The 26,426-nt window shown below is 42.3% G+C and overlaps 1 protein-coding gene across 5 annotated transcripts in view; it reads left to right on the top strand.

The window, feature by feature from the left end:
• LOC130275536 (P-selectin-like) overlaps positions 1-26,426 on the top strand; it is a 73,742-nt gene that overhangs the window by 9,676 nt on the left and 37,640 nt on the right. For 4 of the 5 annotated variants that reach the window (XM_056523593.1, XM_056523594.1, XM_056523595.1 and 1 more), the window contains exons 3-9: positions 3,110-3,496; positions 7,387-7,494; positions 11,869-12,054; positions 13,708-13,893; positions 15,476-15,661; positions 16,741-16,926; positions 18,354-18,539. In XM_056523593.1, the coding sequence (XP_056379568.1) occupies positions 3,110-3,496; positions 7,387-7,494; positions 11,869-12,054; positions 13,708-13,893; positions 15,476-15,661; positions 16,741-16,926; positions 18,354-18,539 (1,425 nt within the window). The remainder of the gene's footprint in view (positions 1-3,109; positions 3,497-7,386; positions 7,495-11,868; positions 12,055-13,707; positions 13,894-15,475; positions 15,662-16,740; positions 16,927-18,353; positions 18,540-26,426) is intronic. The other variant, XM_056523596.1, reaches the window with a different exon arrangement.

Genomic DNA, 26,426 nt, shown 5'->3' with positions numbered 1-26,426 from the left:
TTCATGCTGCATGAACTCATCATCGCGGTGGTCCCCTGCAGCTTCTCTCCGCCCCACCATCATTCTCCCTGTTTGGGTATAGGGAAAAATCTATCAACCAGGCAGGCAGGGAGAAACCACCGATGACTTTTGGTTCAGGCAGCATGAAAGTGATGATGGGTTCCCTTTAAGAGGAATAGAAGGAAACTAGAAGAAAGTTCCAAAAAGATCTATAATGTTAATAAGGGTTATGGAATATCTCACTTAGAAGGGCGGCCAACAACACAAAGTTCCACTTTAATATTACTTTATTTTTATGTTTTCATTTGTGAAAGAAGTCAGAACAAGTTTATATGGAAATATTTTTACTCTACATTCTTAACACTGCAAGTAGTTTGGAATCATAAGTAATGTCTTCTTCTTATTTTGTGTAATTGTTGATATAGAAATGTATTCTTCCAAAATAGAGCAATCTGTCTCTGACACTTCCAGTATAATTATCATTATATGTGCAAAACAGGATGCCAGTGATGCGGAGTGCCCTGCCAATTCACAATATTGTCAACATACTTCAAGCTAAGTGTGACCCAGCCTGGAGCCTTACAGGGAGTAGGACTATGGTCTCTGTCTGTGACTGTGCCCTTGCGTGCAGTGTACTATGTAGTGACCCTAGGGGTGTCATACATTTGTGGTCTATTTGTAGTCTATTTTCCTACAAAAGAGTTGAGAAAACCAGCAGTCACATATCTCTTGGCTGGTGTTCAAATTACAGAGTTAAAGGGGTACTCCGGTGAAAAGCTTTTTTCTTTTAAATCAACTGGTGGCAGAAAGTTAAACATATTTGTAAATTACTTCTATTAAAAAATCTTAATCCTTCCAGTACTTATTAGCTGCTGAATGCTACAAAGGAAATTCCATTCTTTTTGGAATACTGATGACATCACGAGCACAGTGCTCTCTGCTGACATCTCTGTCCATTTTAGCAACCATGCATAGCAGATGCATAGGAGATGTATGCTAAGGGCAGCATGGTGGCTGAGTGGTTAGCCCTGCTGCCTTGCGGCGCTGGGGACTTGGGTTCGAATCCCACTAAGGACAACAATAAATAAAGCATTATTATTATTATAATAACATCAGCAGAGAGAACTGTGCTCGTGATGTCATCAGAGAGCATTCCAAAAAGAAAAGAATTTCCTCTGTAGTATTCAGCAGCTAATAAGTACAGGAAGGATTAAGATTTTTTAATAGAAGTAATTTACAAATATGTTTAACTTTCTGCCACCAGTTGATTTAAAAGAAAAAAGGTTTTCACCGGAGTACCCCTTTAAAAGGGTATTCCCATCTCAACTAACATAGTTAAAGGCGTATTCCAGCTTAGTAAAATTTAGCCCTAAGGCCCCTTTCACACTACGTTTTTTGGACTTCGTGACGGAAGTTCACGATGGGAGATTTTGCAGGAACGTGACTTTCCTGCAAAATCTCCCATTGTGAACTTTCGTCAAAAAGTCCCAAAAAACTGCCATTAAAGAATCCCATTCTTTTCAATGACAGCAAAAAGTACCAAAGGAAAGATGGATCTAAATCAGGCGCAGCTACAGTGGAAGAAGGATGATGATGTTCATAGATATTGCTTCATAAGGTTTATTCAGGGCACAAAAGCAACGCGTTTCTTGCCCGCAAAGGGCACTTCCTCATTCTTATTACATTCATTTCAATGGGATTTTTTGACCATCCTTCATGATCAGTTACAGCCCGTTATGACCAACGTCCGTTATTTTTGACGGGGCACATAACGTTGCATGCACAAATTTTTGTCTTGTCAAAAATAACGTTGGAATAACAGACGTTAAAATTTTAACATTTAAGGGTATGGGTGACGGATGTTCACAAAAGACATTCATTATTGCCCATTATTTTTACATTCCGTTATTGCAACTGAGCATGCTCAGTACAACATCATAATCAGAAGAGGTTAAAATTGACATCATATTAAGGGACTATAACGGTGCATGACGGATGAAATAACGGGTGATAACGGTTGGAAAATGTCTGTTATTTTGACAGATTGCCCTTAAAGGGGTACTCCGGTGAAAACCTTTTTTCTTTTAAATCAACTGGTGGCAGAAAGTTAAACATATTTGTAAATTACTTCTATTAAAAAATCTTAATCCTTCCAGTACTTATTAGCTGCTGAATGCTACAAAGGAAATTCCTTTCTTTTTGGAACACTGATGACATCACGAGCACAGTGCTCTCTGCTGACATCTCTGTCCATTTTAGCAACCATGCATAGCAGATGCATAGCAGATGCATAGCAGATGTATGCTAAGGGCAGCATGGTGGCTGAGTGGTTAGCACTGCTGCCTTGCAGTGCTGGGGACTTGGGTTCGAATCCCACTAAGGACAACAATAAATAAAGCATTATTATAATAACGTCAGCAGAGAGAACTGTGCTCGTGATGTCATCAGAGAGCATTCCAAAAAGAAAAGAATTTCCTCTGTAGTATTCAGCAGCTAATATGTACAGGAAGGATTAAGATTTTTTAATAGAAGTAATTTACAAATATGTTTAACTTTCTGCCACCAGTTGATTTAAAAGAAAAAAGGTTTTCACCGGAGTACCCCTTTAAAATCACTGTAATTGGTAATCCGTTATCATCCGTTATGTTCAGTTATTGTATCCATTTTTTCATGACCTGTTTTTGCAGAATAATGGATGTCAGAAGGCAGGACATGCCCAGAAATTGTAGGCTTAGTGCTTAAGTTATAGATCACGGGGGGGTCAGACCACTGGGACCCCTGCAATCCCTGCAGTCTGCCGGGAGCGGCTATTCCGACCTCGCAGGAAACCGTGCCCGACATGCCCCCTACATGAGACACATGGAGGGGGCATGTTGGCCGCCGCTACCTGCAGGGGTTGTCACGCCCCCTTCTAACAGACTGCCAGGACCCCATTCAGGAGATTGCGGGGGTCCCAGCGGTTGGACCACCATTATCTATAGCTTATTCCCTATCTTTTAATAGGGAATAAGTTATATTTCACTACAAAACTCCTTTAATTTACCTGCACATCGGAGATAACCTTTAATTGATCTATAACATCCAATCCCTAATCTTAATTTTCTTTCAGGATTTTTAAAGGTGGTAGAAGTATCTGGATGGACGTATCATTACAGCACGGAGATGCTCACATGGAATCAATCCTATCATTGGTGTAAAAGCAATTTCACAGACATGGTTGCCATTCAAAACAAAGAGGAAATCTCTTTTTTAACTGACTACCTGCCTGGAGGCGATTCCCACTATTGGATTGGCTTACGAAAAATAAACAATATTTGGGTTTGGATTGGAACCAACAAATCTCTAACGCAACAGGAAGAAAACTGGGCACAATTTGAGCCAAATAACAAAAAGAATAACCAAGACTGCGTCGAGATTTACATTAAAAGATCACATGAAACGGGAAAATGGAACGATGAACCTTGCACTCGGAAGAAAAAGGCGCTCTGTTATCTAGGTAGGTGTCACTCAAGGGTGTGCGTACCATAAAGGCAAATCATGCGGCTGTCATAGGACCTTTGGAGCGGGGACGTCGGGGTGTTTTGTATTTTTTTTTGCCATCCTTCAATAATATATATATATATATATATATATATATATATATATGTATATATATATATATATATATATATATATATGTATATATATATATATATATATATATACAGCAACAGAAGAATACACACTGCTAGCACAAAGATACAGATAAAACATGAACTGCTATACAGCTATAGTGCAAAAAATGAAAAAAGTGAGGTACTAATAGCTTGGACCATCCCACCACGGTAAGGTGACCTCATTGGGACGGACCCTACACTGTGAATATGCCTCTGTGTAATCAGTTTAACAGGCATTGCAAGGTCTGAGACGTCCAGCACCTCATATACACCTAATAGAGGTGGGTGGGGTGTAGGAGCCTGATTACACAGAGGCATAGTCACAGTGAAGGGTCCGTCCCAATGAGGTGACCTTACCATGGTTGGATGGTCCAAGCTATTTGGCCGCCAAATTGCAAGCTAAGTACCTCACTTTTTCATTTTTTGCACTATAGCTGTATAGCAGTTCATGTTTTATCTGTATCATTGTGCTAGAAGAGTGCTGCTGTATTCTTCTGTTGCTGTATATTTAGCCTAGCAGCGTGCACCTGTACACCAGGTCCATATAGTAGTTTGGGGTCAGTAATGCTGGCTAACTTATCCTTGTTTGTGTTATACATATGGGGGAGTGGCTGCCTCCATGTTGGCTCCTGCACCCCACCCACCTCTATTAGGTGTATATAAGGTACTGGACGTCTTAGACCTTGCAATGCCTAGTTAAACTGCTTACACAGAGGCATAGTCACAGTGTAGGGTCCGTCCCAATGAGGTCACCTTACCGTGGTGGGATGATCTAAGCTATTTGGCCGCCAAATTGCGAGCTAAGTACCTCACTTTTTCATTTTTTGCACTATAGCTGTATAGCAGTTCATGTTTTATTTGTATCATTGTGCTAGCAGTGTGCTGCTGTATTCTTCTGTTGCTGTATATTTAGCCTAGCAGCGTGCACCTGTATGCCAGGTCCATGTAGTAGCTTGGTGTCAGTAGTGCTGGCTAACTTATCCTTGTTTTTGTTATATATATAGATATATATATATATATATATATAAATATATATATCTATATATATAAATCTCAATGTGTGTGTGTGTGTGTGTGTCGGTGTATGTATGTATGTATGTGTGTATGTTCCACAAAAACTTTCAAACGGCTAAAGATATTAATATGAAACTTGGCACACATGTTACTTATATGTCAACAACAAACATAGGATAGGTGATTTAACCCTTACTCACCCCCATTTGCCAGGGGCGGAGTTTATGTTTAAAGTCCCATGCAAGTCAATGGGAAATATATGTTAACGCATAACTTCCAAACGGCTGGAGATATTTCGATAATACTTGGTCACATGTTACTTATATGTCCACTTAAAATATAGGATAGTTAATTTAACCCTTAACTACCCCCATTTGTGAGTGTCGGGGTTTTTGTTTAAGGTCCCATGCAAATCAATGGGAAATGTATGTTCCCATATAATTTCCATACGGCTGGAAATATTTCAATACCTGGTACACATATTACGGGTCGGGATATGAGGACGGGATGGGAGGTCGGGATAGGAGGTCGGGATAGGAGGACGGGATAGGAGGTTGGGATAGGAGGTCGAGATATGAGGAGGGGATAGGAGGTTGGGATAGGAGGGTGGGATAGGAGGTCGAGTTAGGAGGTCAGGATATGAGGTGGAGATAGGAGGAAGGGATAGGAGGACGGGATAGGAGGTCGGGATAGGAGGTCTGGATAGGAGGTTGGATAGGAGGTCAGGATAGGAGGACGGGATATGAGGACGGGATATGAGGATGGTATATGAGGATGGGATATGAGGATGGGATAGGAGGTTGGGATAGGAGGTCGAGGTTCCTCCCCCACAAGGATTAGGAAGGAAAAACCGGGCAAATCAATGGGAAATGTATGTTCTCATATAATATCCGTATGGCTGGAGCTATTTCAATACCTGGTACACATATTACGGGTCGAGATATGAGGACGGGATGGGAGGTCGGGATAGGAGGTCCGGATATGAGGTCGGGATAGGAGGTCGGGTAGGAGGTCGGGATAGGAGGAAGGGATATGAGGACGGTATATGAGTATGGGATAGGAGGTCGAGATAGGAGGACGGGATAGGAGGTCAAGATAGGAGGTCGAGATATGAGGACGGGAAAGGAGGTCAGGATAGGAGGATGGGGTAGGAGGTCTAGATAGGTGGTCGGGATAGGAGGTCAAGATAGGAGGATGGGATAGGAGGTCGAGATATGAGAACAGGAAAGGAGGACGGGATAGGAGGTCGGGATAGGAGGACGGGATAGGAGGTTGAGATAGGAGGTCGAGATAGGAGGTCGATAAAGGAGGACGGGATAGGAGGTCAGGATAGGAGGTCGGGATAGGAGGTCGGGATAGGAGGTCAAGATAGGAGGACTGGATAGGAGGACGGGATAGGAGGACGGGATAGGAGGTCGAGATAGGAGGACGGGATAGGAGGACGGGATAGGAGGACGAGATAGGAAGTCGAGATAGGAGGTCGGGATAGGAGGTCGGGATAGGAGGACGGGATAGGAGGACGGGATAGGAGGACAGGATAGGAGGACGGGATAGGAGGTCGGAATGTGGGGTTGGGATATGACAACAATATATGAGGACTGCATATGAAGTCAAAAGCTTCCTCCTTTGTTTATTTTCCTCCCCAACAAGGATTAGGAAGGAAAAACCGGGCAACGCCGGGTACTCAGCTAGTTTATATATATATATATATATATATATATATATATATATATAAATCATGTGCATGCGTCAGCTAGTGACTTACTTGCCAATAAGTCATCACCTCTTCCCAGTAGCCCCAAATACTGCACTATAGTAAAAGACAATGCCCCAAGTGTCTAACACCATATACATGGTTTCCCTAAGTATTCAGTGCAATAAAATTATGGACAATAAAAATGAACACTAGTGTGCAACAGTAAATACTGGCAAATTTCTCTAAAATACTGTATATAGCACGTCCGTCACGCCCCCTCCCATAGACTTGCATAGTGGGGGCGGGACGTGACGTCACATGGGGCGGAGTCGTGACATCACGATACTCCAGCCCCGTGTCCATCACACAGCAGACTCGAGGCAGCTCCCGAGGTGGGTGCTGAATGCAAGATTGCAGCAGTCCCCAGTGGTGGGATCCCCGCGATCAGACATCTTATCCCCTATCATTTGGATAGGGGATAAGATGTCTTAGGGCCAGAGTATCCCTTTAAGGAAAAGTGGTGCAAAAAAAAAAAAAGTGGGGCAGTTGCCCATATCTACCGATAAGGCTATGTTCACACAGCGGAATATTTGCGGAATGTCCACCCGTGTTTTTTCTGGTGGACATTTTCCAAATAGCGGTCATCAGAAAACATTCCCGCGCTAGGACCACTCCGTAGAAGGTAATGCATTTCTGAGCGGATTCAGCCGAAAGAATTGACATGCCAATTCTTTCGGCGGAGGGCGGAATCAGGATTTCCACCACAGATGTTGTCCGGTGCAGCAGAATCCCATTGATAACAATGGAGTTCTGCCGCAACCGAATTTCAGAACGGGATTTTTCCGCTACATTCCACCCAGAAAAGTTCTGTCATGTAAACGATGTCTCCCCCAATGTAGTCACATGAACAGCGCCTGTTGTGGGACAGTTGGTATTGGTAAAACAAGTAAAAAATTTAGAAAATTATATTTAGAAAAAAAAGTTACATTTTGCCTTTTTTTTTTTTACATCTCCTTACAGTCAGCTGCAGTGATTCTTCATGCAACAATCATGGGGATTGTATGGAAACTATACAAAATTATACCTGCAAATGCTGGCTGGGCTTCTACGGAGCAAACTGTGAAAATGGTAAGAAATAACATTCAGATGTCATCATGAAGCCTTCTTACTAAACTGTATCAGTGGCCCATAATTCTTTATGCCTTCAACAGGAGTCCCTCTCTTGTATGCCATGTTTAGTAAGTACGAAGGGGGGGGGACTCCTTTCAAAAACTGTTGTCCCTGCTCCCGTACACTGAGCAGCAAGACAGTAATGTAGTCATGGTGTCCCATTGCATGATTTGTAGCACTAAATGGTTGTTAGACATATTGATGGGGATTTGGGGGGGGGGATTAATCCAAACCTGTGTAGCGGAACGGCTTCTTTCATTTTAAAAGAGGTGTCTGAAAAATTTAAGAAGCAATCTGATTGGTTGCTATGGGTAACTGCACCGCTCTTTCTCTACTACACAAGTTTTGATTAATCTTCCCCATTGACCCCCAAATGGCACTTTTCTGTTTAGTTGTGCTGTATACGCAGACCTGGTGCAAGGATTTTTGCCACCCTATGCGAAAGGTAATTTTGCCGCCCATTGGCTCTGCCCTTTGACACCCCCCCCCCCTTACTACTGGGGTGACAATGTAACAAACCCCCTCTTCATGTAATCTCCTTACTACTGGGCTAACACACTGTAACAAACCCTCTCTTCATGCAATCTCCTTACTACTGGGGTGACACACTGTAACATACCTCCTCCTCATGTAATCTCCTTACTACTGGAGTGACGGGGTTTTGCTGGATGGGTGAATGCTTCAGAGGCTGGCTAACTTTATAGCTTAGGGCAGAGCATGCCCCCATCAACAGTGCGCTCTAGTGCTGCCTATTTTGCCTATAGGCAGAGCCAGCCCTGTGTGTACCTATTTTGCAGCCTTCTGTGGTGCCGCGAGAGTAACGGTGACTGGAGTGTTGCAGTGGTAGTGTAGGGTCCCTTGAATGTTGCGATGCCAGCGTGGGGTTTCCTCAATAGTAATGTTCCTCACTAACCAACCGTCCCACAAATGGCATGGAAAAAATAACGGAATGACCACAGCAGATTTCAGGAATAAACTGAAGAAACTTTACTTGCGGAATTTATTAAACAGTCTTTAACATAACAGTCTTTTCAAGAGTAAACCGGGATACAGGTTCCTCACAGGTTTGCTTGGACTTTGAAGCAATGAGCTTTTGATGCAGACCACTGTGCAACTAATTAATATCTTAGCTGGTAGTAGTCACACAGGATTTTATAGATGGAGCTTTGAGTAACTCACATTTAGTGGCTGCAGGTTCTTAGGCTTTGGGCCTAGATGAATTGAGATTTCGGCTGAGATGACTGTGTTTCTCTGATAATCCGGAACTAAGGCTGCATTCACATCTCATTTTTACATTACGGTTGCCGGATCCGGTTGGGAGAGTTGCAAACCAGGCTCTCCCGTACCCCAGCCGGACCAGCCCTGAACTCCATTCACTTTAATGAGCCGACCAGAGTCAAACGGTGACTCCAGTCAGCTCATTTTTGACCCGTATCCAGTTTTGTGACCGGACCTAAAACCTTAGTATACTACAGTTTTAGGTCCGGTCAGGAAACCGCATACAGATCATAAATGAGCAAACCGGAGTCACCGTTTGACTCTAGTCGGCTAATTAAAGTGAATGGAGTTCAGTGCTGGTCCAGCTGGGGTACGGGAGAGCCCGGTACGACCCTCCCCCAGCCGAATCCGGCACCCGTAATGTAAAAACAAGATGTGAATGCAGCCTAAGAGAGAGAATTTAGTGACTACAGCCCTTTATATAATAAGGGGCTGGACTAAGCTCATTGGTCAGCAAACCTGTCAGTTATGAACCCAGTGAACTCTGGGTACATCACATGACCTCTAAGGTCCTTGTACATTTTATACATCACAACCGTGCATCATGTGACCACTAAGGTCCTCTACATATATTTTCTATACATTAAATAATTATAAACACACTTTACATGAGGCGACCAAGGGCAAGCATTGCAGGAGAGCCCTTAGGGTCCTGTACCGGGAAACCACACTTCCATCTATACTATTTGGGGGGAGATTTATCAAAACCTGCGTAGAGCATGAGTGGAGCAGCTATCCATAGCAACCAATCAGATCACTTCTTCATTTTTCAGAGACCCTTTTAAAAACAAAAAGTGATTTGGTTGGTTGCTATGGGCAACTGCGCCCATCTTTCTGCACACAGGTTTTGATAAATATTCCCCTTTATGTATATTTAACATGTAAGTGGTAATGTATACTTTGTTACCACCTGCAGCAGTGGTCTCCAAACTGTGGACTTCCAGCTGTTGCAAAACTACAACTACCAGCATACCCGGACAGCCAACGGTTGTCAGGGCATGCTGGGAGTTGTAGTTTTGCAACCGCTGGAGGTCCACAATTTGAAAACCTAGGTCCTAGAGGTTATTTGTAACGTGACAGGAGCAAACCACTTGCAGTAGTCAGCATCTCCCGCCAATCTTTTGTTTAGATCCTATATACAGAGGTGGATGTAGAAGCTCAGTAAAAGTCAGAGTAGTGAGTAGAATGAGATCCTGGGTTACATGGGCCAATAGCCCAGGGACACTTAGTCCAGTTCAGTCCAAAGGAGTCTACATATATTTCTCAAGCATCATCTATACAGATTTCCAGTGGCTGAGAGGATCACATTTATCTTCAGCAAGGAGAAGTTGTGCATTGTTGCCAACACCCCACAGTTGGGCATTTTATAGCTTCTAAAAAAAAAATTGCTGAGTTGCCCATAGCAATCAATCAGATCGCTTCTTTAATTTTTCAGAGGTCTTTTCAAAAATGAAAGAAGCGATCTGATTGGTTGCTATGGGCAACTCAGCAACTTTTCCTCTGGACAGGTTTTGATAAATCTCCCACAGAGTGTCTAGTGTCCTGAGGAGGCCATAAGCCTACCACGCAGCCACGCATCCAAAAGTCCACTACTCCACAGGTGAACGTCAAAACCTGGTCAGCTACAAACGGGGTGAAGTCTGTCTAGTCAGTCCCAGTCAAGTCAGTCAAGATAAGTCAGTGTCAAGTCAGCATGACCCTGCATTAAATTGTCCAAGTCCACTACAAGTCCCAGCAAGCCCTGAGGTCGCTGAAGTCACTGGTCATCCCCTTGGGCATTGCCAAGCTGTTAAGACTGTTACACCTGTCTGACTCAGTAAAGCTGCCGTTGTTCCGTAACTTGGCGTTGGAGTCATTATTTGCCCCCGTGCCTAGCCCAGGATTCAGCGGTATACATTCAGGTGGTGTAGAGGTTAAACCACGGACACAAGAGGTTAATGCCATCTGCCCCTAGGGTAATAACACCTGCCCTCATAACACCCTCACCACAAATGAATCTTTACTTACCTCTGGGTGACACACATTTACTGAGTCAGGGACTCTGAGAAGTGAGGCATACAGTGACCATGTGACTGCTAAGTAAAGGAGCAGGGACTCCTGTTTGTGTGTCCCTGCTCCTTCACTGATTTACCAGATGGATTCAGGCAAATGTGATTGGCATTCAACTGGCTAAAGACATTTAGATATAGGGTAGGGTCACACAGAATGGATCCACAGCGTATTTTATGCTGCGGATCCGCCAATGACAGACCCTACAGTATGCCTCCAGCTTTTCCTGCTCGTAGCGTCAGTCTGCCACTGCGAGCAGACACACAGTGTTCTGTGAGTCACCGTGTGCATGCGTAGTGTACTCGCACATATCGCGGCCGCTCTCGGCCTATCTCGGCCTATCTTAGGGAGCAGGGGGAGCGCCCACTATGTCTGCAAGTTCACTGGGCATGCGTGCTGCGACTCGCAGATCGCTGTGCGTCTGCTCATAGCGGCAGATTGACGCTATGAGCAGGAACAGCTGGAGGCACACTGTAGGATCGGCAGATCCACTGCGTAAAATATGTGTGACCCTGCCCTAAAGGAGAATTTTGGCAAAAATGTACTTACCTCCTATCCACTGGGACCCCCGTGATCTCTGGAACGGGCCGCCACTGTCAGCGAGGAACTCGTGCTGCAGGCGGCACGCACTCTATTCATTTCTATGGGAGTGCCAAAATGACCAGAGTACGGTGCACGGGCATCATTGGCACTCCCTTAGAAATTAATAGAGCGCATTCCGTCTGCCTGTAGACGACACAAGCTCCTCACTGAAAGAGCCGGGTTTCCATCTTGGAGATCGGATCCCCCCTGATCAGCTTCTTTTCCCTTCCTGTGGATAGAGGATAAGTTCATTTTTGCTGGAGTTCTCATTTAGGAGCCGTTTTACCTATCTAATGTTACCCTAGGCAGCTGCCTACTCTGCCTACCTATCATCCTAGACCTGCCTGTGCTTGTGTGTTTATCACATGACCAGGACAGATATTATCTGTGATATTGAATTAAACATTTTGTGCTGTTTTGTAGCTATATCTTGTAGGTCTCTGCAGATTCCATCACATGGGCAAATGGTCTGCTCGGACACATTGGGAACGTTCCAGTATAACTCTGTTTGCAACTTCAGTTGTGAAGAAGGATTCCAGATGACAGGAACAAGATCATTGTCCTGCCAGGACTCCGGAAATTGGTCTGAATCTATCCCAACATGTAAGGGTAAATATCTGTAACCAAATTACCGAACTGTAGTACTTTTCCATTAGGTCTCAAAGGGTACTCAGCCCCTAGGCATCTTATCCTCTCAGCGCAGGCCACTGGGACCCCCTGTGATCTCTTGCACTGTGCCCCAGCAATCCACATGCATCACAATCATTACTAGCAACCACTGCTGAAGCTGTGGCAGACAGGTCCCCACCATACATCTCTATGGGAGGTACGGAAATATGTGAACGCTGTTTATCCATCTTACCCATAGACTTGAATGGGGGGTGGGGGCATGGCGACCACTGCCACCTGAGGCCTAGCAAGGCAGGAATTTTGAACATCAATATTCAGAATGTCTGGGTGTTGAGCCTGAGATCCAGGGGGGCACTGCAGCCGAACCCCCGCGATCAGACATCTTATCCCTTATCCTTTGGATAGGGGATAAGATATCTAGCAACCAAGTACCCCTCTAGTGGTTTTCATTATGACTATTCCTAAATAAAGTGTCATAAAAAAAAAACTTTGACATGTCACATGACATCAGTAAAATAAGCAGGGAGAAGCCTGCAATTAAAGGGGTATTCCAGGCCAAAAATTTTTTTTATATATCAACTGGCTCCGGAAAGTTAAACAGATTTGTAAATTACTTCTATTAAAAAATCTTAATCCTTCCAATAGTTATTAGCTTCTGAAGTTAAGTTGTGGTTTTCTGTCTAACTGCTTTCTGATGACTCACGTCCCGGGAGCTGTGCAGTTCCTATGGGGATATTCTCCCATCATGCACAGCTCCCGGGACGTGACATCATCATTGAGCAGTTAGACAGAAAACTTCAGAAGCTAATAACTATTGGAAGGATTAAGATTTTTTAATAGAAGTAATTTACAAATCTGTTTAACTTTCCAGAGCCAGTTGATATATATAAAAAAGGGTTTTGCCTGGAATACCCCTTTAAGTGCTTCCCTCACTGACTCACAGTGATCTCCATACAGCTTCTATGGACTGCTCCATTATAAGTCTATGGGTACGTTCACACTATGGAATCTCAGCGCTGAATTCCGATTGTAATTTCAGCTCGAAAATTCCATCTGAGCGGCAGCAGACGAAAACTTTCAGCGCCAGCACTGTGCGGTCCTGCGCGGTCACCATTGATGGCAATGCAGTCCGACCTTAATTTGGATCAATTTCAGAGCGCAATTCCACACGGGGAAATTCTGTAGAGTCAACGTACTCTACTAGGCCATCCAGAGAAGCTTGTGATGAGCTTAAGTGCTTTACTCCCCGACTTGCAGCAATTTCTTTCCAGCTTCATTATAAGTCTATGAGGCCATCCGGAGAAGCTGGTTGGAGATTGCTGCGAGTTGGGGAGTGAAGTGCTTAAGGGTACACTTCTCCCAGTTTTTTGTAATGATCGGTGGGGATCTCAGCACTGGGACCATGACTGATCAAAACTTGTGACATGTCAAATGTGTTTTTATATATATATATATATATATATATATATATATATACATATATATTTTTTTTATGACCAGGACACCGTAAACCTTTGGATGTGGTAGTGACAGGGGGTGGAGGTTATTAAAAGGGTTTTGTACAACATCTTTACATGGTTTATGTCTAAACTGTATAACATTTGAATATTCAATCATCTATTTTTTTTACAGCTGTATCTTGCTCAGCTCTAGAAAATCCATCACAAAGTCACATGAACTGTTCCCATACTTTCGGAGCATACAAGTTTAGATCCATTTGTGAATTCACGTGTAAAGATGGATTTCAATTAAAAGGATCAAACTTTCTATTGTGCCAACATTCAGGAGAATGGTCAGAACCTGTGCCGAAATGTATTGGTAATTCTCTACTCTACACTTAATAATTTATGTTTCAGTACAGATATTATAATGATTGACTCAAAATTAAGTTTATAGAAAGAAAAATTCAGATCCATTAGAAACTTTTTGGAATTAGTTTTGTGGTGACCTTCTCCTGTACAGGGGTGGCATAGCATGCTTTGATACACTTACTAGTACATTCACTGCAAATGTTTATGGAAGAATCCGAATCAGCCATCAAATTTTAAACAAATCCAAAGGTCCAAAAGTTCGAGCTAATGGACCTCAAACATTTTTGGGAAAAAAATTTTCACCTCTAGGGTTACTCCGGTGGAAAACTTTCTTTTTTTTTTTTTTAAATCAACTGGTGCCAGAAAGTTAAACAGATTTGTAAATGACTTCTATAAAAAAAATCTTTACTCTTCCAATACTTTTTAGCAGCAGAGGAAATTCTATACTTTTTTGTCTTGTCCACAGTGCTCTCTGCTGACACCTGATGCCCGTATCAGGAACTGTCCAGAGCAGGAGAAAATCCCCATTGCAAACCTATGCTGCTCTAGACAGTTCCAGACACAGGCAGAGGTGTCAGTAGAGAGCACTGTGGACAAGACAAAAAAGAAATTCAAAAAGTATAGAATTTCCTCTGTAACATACAGCTGGCTAAAAAGTACTGGAAGGGTAAAGATTTTTTAATAGAAGTCATTTACAAATCTGTTTAACTTTTTGCCACCAGTTGATTTAAAAAAAAATGTTTTCCACCGGAGTACCCCTTTAACCAATTCAAAAGAGCTAGTCATAATCACTACAAGGGCATGTGGATGATGGCAGAATGGAGACCCGCTCTTAAAGCGTTCCTGTCATATCACAGAAAAAAATTATATTTACTCACTAGGTCATGCAGATTCTTAACATGTCTTTTTATGTGTCTGTATTTAGCTCACAAATCCCTCTGTTATGCTGCTCACTCATTCTTCTGACATCCACTGCTCAGGAAGGGTCGTGTCCAAAGCAAGCACTGAGCCCGCCCTCAATCACCATGCATTAATTTCCATCCTGAATCTGCTGTGCTGTCCTGGGTCTCTTCATCCAATCACTGCAGGCTGCTCTGTAACCCCTCCTCTCTTTTTTCAGACAGGAGTTGGATAGACAGGACAGGAATGAGCACAAGGGAGTGCTAGTCCCGCCTTCGGCTGCCCGGGCATGCTGGGAGTTGTAGTTTTGCAACAGCTGGAGGCCCCCTGGTTAAACATCTTTTTTTCCCCTCTGAATTACTCCTTCAAAGAATACTGCCATAAAGAGCAGCTCAATACTATACATTTTATAGAGGGTATTATTTATATATTGTATGCAGTTATGTTATTGATGAATAATGCAAAATTTGCTAAAAAGTATGCCAAACAATGAAATAAGGAATGCCTGTAGCAGAAACATCTACAATACAAATATTTATTGTAACAGCGTTTTGCATCAATTTAAAGACCAGCACATGTATATCAGTCACATCTTTCCTTTATCTTAATTCTGTTTCATAATATTCAGTTTGTCAGTAAGTATTATGTCTTACATGATTCAATATATTTTGATATTATTTTTGTTACAGCTGTTCCTTGTACGGCCCTGCAGGGTCCAGAACATGGTAAAGTAAATTGTTCTGATCCATTCGGTGCGTTCAGGTATACATCCATGTGTAACGTCACTTGTGAAGAAGGATTTGACTTACAAGGAACATCATCATTATGGTGCCAGGACACAGGAGAGTGGTCTGACCCTATACCCACATGCGCAGGTATATAGCTTGTTACAGAGCCGTAATGCAGTTTCTCCTTAGAATGCGCTTTGCTTAGGAGGAATAGACTGAAGACAAACAAATATACTGTATATACTCGAGTATAAGTAGTTTTTCAGCATGATTTTACGTGCTGAAAATACCCCCTTCGGCTTATACTCGAGCGAACTCTTCGCCTGTCAATCCCTTCATCAGTGATCTTCAACCTGCGGACCTCCAGATGTTGCAAAACTACAACTCCCAGCAAGCACTCTGGAGGTCCGCAGGTTGAAGACCACTGCGGCCTTCTTCATCATCAAGCCCCCCCCCCTTTTAGTTTTGTACTCACCTCCCCTCAGCGGGAAGTTAGGGTGAGCTGGTTGAGTGGATTAGGCAGTGGCTGAGTGACAGACAACAGAGGGTTGTAGTCAATGGAGAATATTCAGAGTAATGTCTTGTTACCAGTGGGGACCTCAGGGATCTGTACTGGGACCAATATTGTTTAATATCTTCATTAGTGATATTACAGAAGGTCTCGATGGTAAGGTATTGGTCTTTTTACTGATGACACAAAGATATGTAACAGGGTTGATGTTCCTGGAGGGATCTGCCAAATGGAAAAGGATTTAGGAAAACTAGAAGAATGGTCAGAACTCTGGCAACTGAAATTTAATGTGGATAAGTGCAAGATAATGCACCTGGGGCGTAAAAACCATTGGGCAGAATATAGAATATTTGACACAGCAATGACCTCAGTATCTGAGGAAAGGGATTTAGGAGAAATTATTTCAGAAGACTTAAAGGTAGGAAGACAATGTAATAGAGCAGCAGGAAACGCTAGCAGAATGCTTGGATGTATAGGGAGAGGTATAAGCAGTAGAAAGAGAGAAGTGCTCATGCCGCTGTACAGAATACTGGTGAGACGTCACTTGGAGTATTGTGTGCAGTACTGGACCCTGTATCTCCAGAAGGATATAGATACTCTAGAGAGAGTTCAGAGAAGTTACTAAACTAGTACATGGATTGCAGGATAAAACTTACATGGAAAGGTTAAAGGAAATCTGTCACCTGCACTAACCTGTCGGTCTTTTTTTTTACAGCTGTATCTTGCTCAGCTCTAGAAAATCCATCACAAAGTCACATGAACTGTTCCCATACTTTCGGAGAATACAAGTTTAGATCCATTTGTGAATTCACGTGTAAAGATGGATTTCAATTAAAAGGATCAAACTTTCTATTGTGCCAACATTCAGGAGAATGGTCAGAACCTGTGCCTAAATGTATTGGTAATTCTCTACTCTACACTTAATAATTTATGTTTCAGTACAGATATATGCCTTATAATTATTGACTAAAAATTAAGTTTATAAAAAGAAAAATTCAGATCCATTAGAAACTTTTTGGAATTAGTTTTGTGGTGACTTTCTCCTGTACAGGAGTGGCATAGCATGCTTTGATACACTTACTAGTACATTCACTGCAAATGTTTACGGCAGAAACCGAATCAGCCATCAAATTTTAAACAAATCCAAAGGTTCCTTCGAACTAATGGACCTCAAACATTTTTGGGAGATTTTTTAATTTCCTTCCTGAGTCTGCTGTGCTGTGCTGGGTCTCTTCATCCAATCACTGCAGGCTGCTCTGTATCCCCTTCTCTCTTTTTTCAGACAGGAGTTGGATAGACAGGAGTGAGCACAATGGTGTGCTAATCCCGCCTTTGGCTGCCCGGGCATGCTGGTAGTTGTAGTTTTGAAACAGCTGGAGGCCCCCTGGTTAGGGAACACTGCCATAAAGAAAACTACTCTGGCTACAGATAATTTAAACATCTTTTTTTCCCCTCTGAATTACTCCTTAAAATAATACTGCCATAAAGAGCTCAATACCATACATTTCACAGAGGGTATTATTTATATATTGTATGCAGTTATGTTATTGAAGAATAATGCAAAAGTTGCTAAAAAGTATGCAAAAAAATGAAATAAGGAATGCCTGTAGCAGAAACATCTACAACTTAAATATTTATTGTAACAGCGTTTTGCATAAATTTAAAGTGTACCCGTCAGATTCAACTAAAAAAATTTTTTTTATATATCACTCAGTACCTAATCCTGGCCATTTACATCTAATTTTTATGTGTCTAGAACCTTTATTTATTTTTTTATTACACTTTTAATTTAGCTCACTAGTCTGAATTCCTCTCAAAGGGAGGGGGCGTGGCCTCACTGTGCAGGTCTCCGCCCCCTCCCGCAGTATGCTGTCTGCTCACATCTCCCCTAGCATTAGAAAACTACAACTCCCAGCTTGTCCTCACTGACAGTAGCGGGACACAAGCCGACAGTGGGAGTATTTTTCCTCCAGCTGGGAGCCCTGCACTCACAGCTGTCAATCAAGGAAGTGTGTCCATGACATAGGTGATGATGCATGGACACAGCAGGACTAGTATGTGTCCAAGCAGGCAGGGGGGCAGTTGTTTGACTGGCTTTTTCAATATGAAATACTTAAAATTTTCTAATGAAAGCAATTGCAAAACCTATTGGTTATACATGTTTTACAACATATCAAAAAATTTTGTATCTGAAAGTGATCATTTAAAGACCAGCACATGTATATTAGTCACATCTTTCCTTTATCCTAATTCTGTTTCATAATATTCAGTTTGTCAGTAAGTATTATGTCTTACATGATTCAATATATTTTGATATTTTTGTTACAGCTGTTCCTTGTACGGCCCTGCAGGGTCCAGAACATGGTAAAGTAAATTGTTCTGATCCATTCGGTGCGTTCAGGTATACATCCATGTGTAACGTCACTTGTGAAGAAGGATTTGAATTACAAGGAACATCATCATTATGGTGCCAGGACACAGGAGAGTGGTCTGACCCTATACCCACATGCGCAGGTATATAGCTTGTTACAGAGCCGTAATGCAGTTTCTCCTTAGAAAGCGATTTGCTTATGAGCAATAGACTGAAGACAAACAAATATAAATAGAATAGAGTGAAGCAAATGTAGATATAAAAACTAGACTGTTATAGGGGTACTTGGAGAACTGAACTTATCAGACACTTATGCCCGATCCACAGGACCGCTGAGACCTTTGACCCCCCCCCTGGGACCCCCTGCAATCTTCTATATGGGTCCCTGGCTACTTAGCCGTCCTCACCACACTGCGGCCCCGACCTTCTTGGATAAGCACATGTGGCAGTCAGTTAAGCCAATCACTGGCTGAGCGGGACATCGCTGCAGCCTGTGATTGGCTAAGTAGGTCGTCCCTTGTGCTTGACTGGGAAGGTGGGGGCCGGTTTGCGGATGGGTAAGGACCCCCGTGATCAGATTCTTATCCCCTTTCCTGTGGATAGGGGAAAAGTGTTTAATAAATTTAGTTATCTTGAGTGCCCCTTTAAGGTTGCCATACATATTTGATTAATGTCATCCAAAAAGGTAGCCATCAGGGTCCCATACAGCCAAAAACTGCCCAAAGCCCTTACCAGTTTCTAAACTCCACCATATAAATTATCCATAAATTTGTGCTGCTGTTAAACTGCCGAATGATAAATAAAATAATAATAATGAAAAAAACCTGAGCTGACAGCAGATCCACGTGTGAACACAGCCTTAGACCAGACCCCAAAATAAAACCCATAGGCTAAGTTTCCACTTGTTTTTTTTTCTCTGGCAGTTTTTGGAAAACAGCTACTGCAGTTTTTAAGCCAAAGCCAGAAATGTATTCAAAAGGAATAGGAGATACAAAGGAAGGACTTACACTTCTCCTTCCTTATGGGTCCACTTCTGACTTTGTCTCAAAAACTGCAGTGGCAGTTTTCCAAAAACTGCCAGAAAAAAAACCAAGTAGAAACTTAGCCTTAAACAGAAAAAACTGATACCAAAACAAGGACCAGACCTCACATCCCAAAATATATTACCACCTTAGAATTACTACAGAGCCCATACAAAGTATAAGTAGATACAAATAAAGAGAAGTGGTACTGTGCACTGTCTATATACTATATATAATATACTGAGAATTACCCCTAGCATACAGGACAAGAGAAGTGGTACTGTGCAGATATGCTCCAATGATGGGCACTATTTAGTCTGACACCTATAGTGGGGAAATTAATGGAAACCCTACTAAAGGATAGGATTGTGGAACATCTAAAATCCCATCGATTGCAAGATGAAAAACAACATGGGTTTACTTCAGGGAGATCATGTCAAACAAATCTTATTGATTTTTTTGACTGGGTGACTAAAATAATAGATGGCGGAGGGGCAGTAGACATCGCATATCTAGATTTTAGTAAGGATTTTGACACATAGAAGACTTATCAATAAACTACAGTCATTGAGCTTGGACTCCATATTGTTGAGTGGATTAGTCAGTGGCTGAGTGACAAACAACAGAGGGTTGTAGTCAATGGAGAATATTCAGAGCAAGGTCTTGTCACCAGTGGGGACCTCAGGGATCTGTACTGGGACCAATATTGTTTAATATCTTCATTATCGGTACTACAGAAGGTCTCGATGGTAAGGTATTAGTCTTTTTGCAGATGACACAAAGATATGTAACAGGGTTGATGTTCCTGGAGGGATCCGCCAAAAGGAAAAGAATTTAGGCAAACTAGAAGAATGGTCAGAACTCTGGCAACCGAAATTTAATGTGGATAAGTGCAAGATAATGCACCTGGGGTGTAAAAACCCTCAGGCAGAATATAGATTATATGACACAGCAATGACCTCAGTATCTGAGGAGAGGGATTTAGGAGTAATTATTTCAGATGACTTAAAGGTAGGAAGACAATGTAATAGAGCAGTAGGAAACGCTAGCAGAATGCTTGGACGTATAGGGAGAGGTATAAGCAGTTGAAAGAGAGAAGTGCTCATGCCTCTGTACAGAACACTGGTGAGACCTCACTTGGAGTATTGTGCTCAATACTGGACGCTGTATCTCCAGAAGGATATAGATACTCTAGAGAGAGTTCAGAGAAGATACTAAACTAGTACATGGATTACAGGATAAAACTTAACAGGAAAGGTTGATGACTACAAGAGAAACAAACAGGCAGAGCCTCCCATGGGACAGTACGTATAGGTAAAGAAATTATGGTAAAATACAGGAACATGCGGTGAGGTATTATGCTCACCTTTTAGGGTTGTGTCACAGCCACAACCACTATGAATCGCCTTGTGTGATGTTTGCGGTGCTGCCTCCGGGAATCGGATCCTGGATGGTCCAATACGATCAGAATGTAGCAGTTGTGAAGAAAAAAATGGGGTTCCTCTGGCGCTATCCGCAGCGATAACCGGACTTCAGTGGATTGTAATAACCAATACACTTTATTTGCCAATATCAGATGCGTTTCGGGACCTAGTCCCTTTTTCAATGATACTAATGGCTTACAAAACATTAGTACGGTCTTTGTTATATAGACTACTGAAAAAAAGCGCGCCAGTATGTGTCTTAACAGGACGGCTAACCAAAACCCATAGTACAGGCAGCATATATAAGGGCACTGGAATTACGTAGAATAAATGGTATGAGGGATGGAGAAGAAGAGAAAAACGAAGAACAGGAGGAACATAGAGGAGATGCGAGTCAGAGAAGACCAGAGAAAAGAAAAGTGGACACCAAGAATTTCTAAAACAGTAATAATTTCATCTCGGACTATTCTGCCAGTTATAAAAATATCAGATGGATATTTAATACACACTGGCATATATTAAAACACGATCCTATCCTGAAAAAAGTTCTACCTTCCAGACCAGGTTTTACTTACAGAAGAGCAAAAACAATTAAGAACTTTATTGCTCCTAGCCATCTGAAAAAGAAAAAAGGAACTCAAAAAGCAACAAAAAAATGACAACACTCAACCAATAGGATGCTTCAGATGTAGAAACAGAACATGTAAATTGTGTGGGAGTATAATCCATGAAAAAAAAAGAATTCACCAGTAGACAAACTGGGGAAATTTTCCCAATTAAGACAAGAATGGACTGTAGCTCGACATACATAATCTATCTGATTGAATGTACATGTCAACTACAATACATCGGCAGAACTACACAACAACTGCGCAGCCGAATTAATGGTCACCGTTACAATATTACCCATCAGTTTTTGAAGCATAGTGTTTCCCGTCATGCAATGGAGAAACATCAAAGTAAAATGCAAGACTTTAAAATTACAGCAATGGAACAAATACCGTCAGACGCCGAAGACCGATACGGAAAGTTATGTAAACGTGAATAATTTTGGATATACAAGATGGACACGTTGCAACCATCCGGTTTGAATGAATGCTTGGACCATGTCTGATTACCCCGGTCACCCAGGTACCAAGAAGAAACAGTTTGAAAAAAGTTCAAACTATAGCCTATTCCTTGTTATCCAAGAGCCTGAGATAAATATATATATATATATATATATATATATATATATGTATATAGAAACATAGAAACATAAGAACATCTCTAAAACATGTAATATGTAGTAACAAGAAAATAATAACTAAATAACAAAAAAAGAACTGAAGACTAAAAGAGAACTCATCCACTCTAGAATAAATAAATATATATATTACATAATCTCATTCAATACCTCATAATAATCTAATTTCCTCACAGGTAGAACCTCATTTCATTCTCCAAACTAAAAAATATCCCACCATTAGTATATTATGTTCCCCACCATATAACATGCCCCTATTAGCACATCATATAACTTGAAATAATTCCAAAAAAAACTAAGTTGTTAAGAAATAACCATATCCTAATGCAATCCTTTCAACAAATTAAATCTAACTATTGTAAACAGAATAATCTTTTTAGTTAATAAAGATAACCACAGCTGAAGTAAGAAAATAATAGGAAGCAAATTTATATCAGAAAAATCCTGTTTCCGAGGAGCACCAACAAGGAGCATCTACAAGAACTGCCAGAGTCCCATGGCCGGTGCGCCTGCGCAGGGCCAGTAAGAACTGTCATAGGAATATTAGCAGATAGACACGCAAGCGCATTGGTAATACATTGAAGTAAAGAAGCAACAACAGACAAATAAAGAAACATTGTTGATAGGAGCATTTATTGATGTAGGAGCAAACACGAGAATAGAAACATATATACTCCTCACCCTTACATCATAGGGATGCACTTGCTGAGTCAGGAACGATCACACGAGGCGTCCTGTCAATCAGGATTAAGACACATACTAGCGCGCTTTTTTTCAGTAGTCTATATAACAAAGACCGTACTAATGTTTTGTAAGCCATTAGTATCATTGAAAAAGGGACTAGGTCCCGAAACGCGTCTGATATTGGCAAATAAAGTGTATTGGTTATTACAATCCACTGAAGTCCTGTTATCGCTGCGGATAGCGCCAGAGGAACCCCGTTTTTTTCATCACTACTGCTACATTCAGGAAAGGTTGAAGGAAATCTGTCACCATTGTCACCTGCACTAATCTGTTGGTACTGACAAATAGTGCAGGTGACACTGATTACAACGGTACTCACCTTGTCCCATTCCATGGCGGGGATCTTCGGTAATTTTCTCCATTAGCTCCTGTCCCTGCAGCTGGCTTGGGGCACAGGCAGAGCTTACTGATGTCTAAAGGGTCTAAAGGGTTAATAGCGTGCGTCACCGCGATCGCTGTCGCGCGCTATAAGCTTCAGTTACATGCCGGGACCGACCCGATATCACGCAGGGTCGACGCGCGACCCCGCGTTATATCGCGGGAGCCGGCCAAGGATGTAAATATACGCGATTGGTTGTTAAGGGGTTAAAGGACCTTAACATGTATAGAAGAAAGAAGAAACAGAGGGGATATGATAAAGACTTTTAAATAGATGAAGTGAATCAACACAGTAAAGGAGGAGAGGAGATTTCAAAGAAGAAAAACTACCACAAGAGGACATAGAGGGGCATTTACTAATCTTTTACTATGTAGTCTGGTTTTTACCCTGTTTTTTTCTACTTCATTTTTGACTATGTGCGACAAATTTACTAAATTGTTGCACGGCGTTAATAAATTTGGCACACATAGGCACAAGTGGGAAATTTACTTCATGTAGTAGAAAAAATAGTCTGTTCCTTTTTCCTGCTGTCTGAATAGGTTTGTCTGCTGGTTTCCTTCTGGATCTTTTGTTTTTGAGGTTTTTTTTTTAGCTTTTTCACCACATCTAAATAATTCAATAACTACAGTGGTCCCTCAAGTTACAATATTAATTGGTTCCAGGAAAACCATTGTAAGTTGAAACCATTGTATGTTGAGACCATAACTCTATGGAAACGTGGTAATTGGTTCTAAAGGCACCAAAATGTCATCCAAAATAGGAAAAAGTGACAAAGAAAAATAAGTAGATAACTGATATAGATAAAGCAAATCCTTACATATAAAAGTAATAAAGATCTGCTGGGAGGTGTAAATTACTGTCTATGTCAGTGTTTCCCAAGCAGGGAGCCTCCAGCTGTTGCAAAACTATAACTCCCAGCATGCCTGGACAGCCAAAGGCTGTCCGGGCATGCTGGGAGTTGTAGTTTTGCAAAAGATGGGGCCACCCTGCTTGGGAAACACTGGTCTATGTAGAGGACAGGAGCTTCTTCAGGGGTCCTGTACAGTACAGGCAATGTCCCAAACAAGTAATGGAGTCGCCCTCACCTGGTGTCCAAAAGAGCAGCTAACCCTGATACAGGTAAAGTGTACAGAACATGTAATACCAGACACCAGTCAGTGCATACACTTCAGTAATACAGGGGTTTTACCAGTGAATGCCCATTTTGATTGGTTGGTTCTTCCAGCCATTGACACGTTTTACAGATCTGGACTGTCTGTAGCATTGTATGTTGAGTCTGGTTTCAACTTACGATGGTCCAGAAAAGACCATTGTATGTTGAAACTATTGTATGTTGAGGCCATTGTAAGTTGAGGGATCACTGTAAATTGTAGTCATGGCTCAGAAGTGGTAAACGGCGTTTAGTGTGTGTGTGTGTGTTTATTACATTTTTTTTAACACAGTTTTTTTCTCCCTAAATGTACTTACACTTTTTTTTTTTTTGGGTTACTTCTTCTACAGATCTGTGTATCCTGTGGACTCCTTCGGATTCGGTGGACTACTTCGATGACCAGCGTTTTTCTTTGCTTGATGTTAACAAAATGGTTAACGAGGGCTTGTGGGGGAGTGTTTTTTGTAATAAATTTTTTTTTAAACCTGTTGTGTTTTATTTTTATTTTACTTTACTAGACAGGCTTAGTAGTGGAAGCTGTCTTATAGACTGAGTCCATTACTAAGCCGGGCTTAGCGTTAGCCACAAAAACAGCTAGCGCTAACCCCCAATTATTACCCCGGTACCCAACACCACAGGGGTGCCGGGAAGAGCCGGTACCAACAGGCCCGGAGCGTCAAAAATGGCGCTCCTGGGCCTAGGCGGTAACAGGCTGGCGTTATTTAGGTTGGGGAGGGCCAGTAACAATGGTCCTCGCCCACCCTGGTAACGTCAGGCTGTTACTGTTTGGTTGGTATTTGGTTGACAATAAAAATAGGGGGACCCTATGCATTTTTTAAATATATTTAATTATTTATTTAAAAAAAAAAACGCATAGGGTCCCCCTATTTTCATTCTCAGCCAAATACCAACCAAACAGTAACAGCCTGACGTTCCCAGGGTGGGCGAGGACCATTGTTACTGGCCCTCCCCAGCCTAAATAACGCCAGCCTGTTACCGCTTAGGCCCAGGAGCGCCATTTTTGACGCTCCAGGCCTGTTGGTACCGGCTCTTCCCGGCACCCATGTGGCGTTGCGTACCGGGGTAATAATAGGGGGTTAGCGCTAGCTGTTTTTGTGGCTAGCGCTAAGCCCAGGTTAGTAATGGACTCTGTCTATAAGACAGCTTCCACTACTAAGCGTGTCTAGTAAAGTAAGAAAAAAAAACAACAGGTTTTAAAAAAAATTTATTACAAAAAACACTCCCCCACAAGCCCTCGTTAACCATTTTATTAAAATCAAACAAAGAAAAACGCTGGTCATCGAAGTAGTCCACCGAATCCGAAGGAGTCCACAAGATACACGGATCTGAAATGAGAAGAAAACAAAAAAAATGGGTTAGTACATTTATTATCACCTGCTCACACATCTCCCGCCCCGCACGACTACAACTGCCAGCATGCCCTTACAGTAAGGACATGCTGGGAGTTGTAGTTGTGTGGTGCAGGAGATGTGTGGGCAAGTGACAAGCTTGTCCCCTGCCCCCAGCTGCAGGACTACAACTCCCAGCATGCCCTTACAGTAAGGTGGGGCGGAGGCCGGGCACAGTGTTTCCCAACCTGGGACTTGTAGTTTTGCAACATCTGGAGGCACCCTGGTTGGGAAACACTGTTTTAGGCCAGTGTTTCCCAACCAGGGTGCCTCCAGATGTTGCAAAACTACAAGCCCCAGCATGCCTGGACAGTCAAAGGCTGTCTAGGCATGCTGGGAGTTGTAGTTTTGCAACATCTGGAGGCAACCTGGCTGGGAAACACTGGCCTAAAACAGTGTTTCCCAACCAAGGTGCCTCCAGATGTTGCAAAACTACAAGTCCCAGCATGCCTGGACAGTCAAAGGCTGTCTAGGCATGCTGGGAGTTGTAGTTTTGCAACATCTGGAGGCAACCTGGCTGGGAAACACTGGCCTAAAACAGTGTTTCCCAACCAGGGTGCCTCCAGATGTTGCAAAACTACAAGTCCCAGCATGCCTGGACAGTCAAAGGCTGTCTAGGCATGCTGGGAGTTGTAGTTTTGCAACATCTGGAGGCA

Source organism: Hyla sarda, chromosome 6 (assembly GCF_029499605.1).
Source record: "Hyla sarda isolate aHylSar1 chromosome 6, aHylSar1.hap1, whole genome shotgun sequence".
In the NCBI taxonomy this organism is placed as follows: Eukaryota; Metazoa; Chordata; class Amphibia; order Anura; family Hylidae; genus Hyla; species Hyla sarda.
The sequence above is the reverse complement of the archived record's forward strand: the minus strand, read 5'-3'. Positions and strand labels throughout refer to the sequence as shown.